This window comes from Micromys minutus (genome assembly GCF_963924665.1).
Source record: "Micromys minutus genome assembly, chromosome: 1".
In the NCBI taxonomy this organism is placed as follows: domain Eukaryota; kingdom Metazoa; phylum Chordata; class Mammalia; order Rodentia; family Muridae; genus Micromys; species Micromys minutus.
In genome coordinates, this window is record NC_137969.1 from 127,506,958 (window position 1) to 127,507,945 (window position 988).

The following is a 988-nucleotide window of genomic DNA, read 5'->3' on the forward strand; positions in this document are numbered from 1 at the left end:
AAAGATGATCCTCACTGCTGATGTGAGAACAGAGAACTGCATCACAGAGTGGGAGGCCCAGGGAAGAAATTTAGAAAAGCAAGGAGACTAAGGAGAAAGTTTACATATCAACGGCAGAGAAAGCGTGGCTCATACCCACCACCCTGGGAAAAAGAAAGGGCAGGTTAAAACTGGTTAACTTCTGATGAAATATGCATTAACACAAGTAAATACATTTCTAAGGAACATATGTATGAATGCCTACTGAAGGCTGATACACAGAATTTGGCATTAAATCAAAAGAAAAATTAAAATTGTGTGTTCAATTTATGAATGAACCCCCCCCCCCCCGGGATCTATATCTACTGCTAGTATATTACTTTCAGGAACTAAATGATAGATTTCCACAACCTGTTAGTACTTTTGAATGAACTTTATTTCTTTTCTTATGCTATATTTTAAGAAACAGAACATTTTTGTGACAAGTTTGCTTTGAGACAATTCTGTTACTGTGTCTGGACAGTTACTTATTTTTCCACTCTTTGGGAGTAACTCTGCCAACAGGAGACAGGTTCCACTCGACTCCCATCTGTGTCATATAAATGATATAGCCAACAAAACAGAAAACAGTCCCACCAATCAGCATAAAATTGCCGTATTTGTCATGAAAATCGGATGAGGACTTTGTGTGTTTCTGTCTTCCCACAATGTTCAGAATGCTTCGAACCTTGAGATGGTTTAGTGCATATCTAGCCGAGGGAAACATCATAGCACAGGATAGGATTACTGCTGATTGAAGAAATGGGTCTATTTTCAGAGATCTAGGAAAAAAAAAAAACATAACATAGCATAGCACAGCACAGCACAGCACATCATAGCACAACATGGGCAATATCTGATGTATATTCAGTTCATTTTTCAGTGTTTCATCTAGATTCCTTGATCTCCTGGAGCAGTCGTCAAGGACTATGATAGTACATTCTTTTGATCCATTGTTGGTGAGAGAGTG

The 988-nt window shown here is 38.5% G+C and overlaps 1 protein-coding gene across 1 annotated transcript; it reads right to left on the minus strand.

Annotated features, from left to right (window-relative positions):
• Positions 1 to 502: 502 nt before the first annotated feature.
• COX7B2 (cytochrome c oxidase subunit 7B2) lies at positions 503 to 748 on the minus strand (the record flags this gene model as incomplete). Its single annotated transcript, XM_080918207.1, has 1 exon — positions 503 to 748. The coding sequence occupies one exon, from the start codon at positions 746 to 748 to the stop codon at positions 503 to 505; it is 246 nt and encodes an 81-aa protein (XP_080774333.1).
• Positions 749 to 988: the final 240 nt, after the last annotated feature.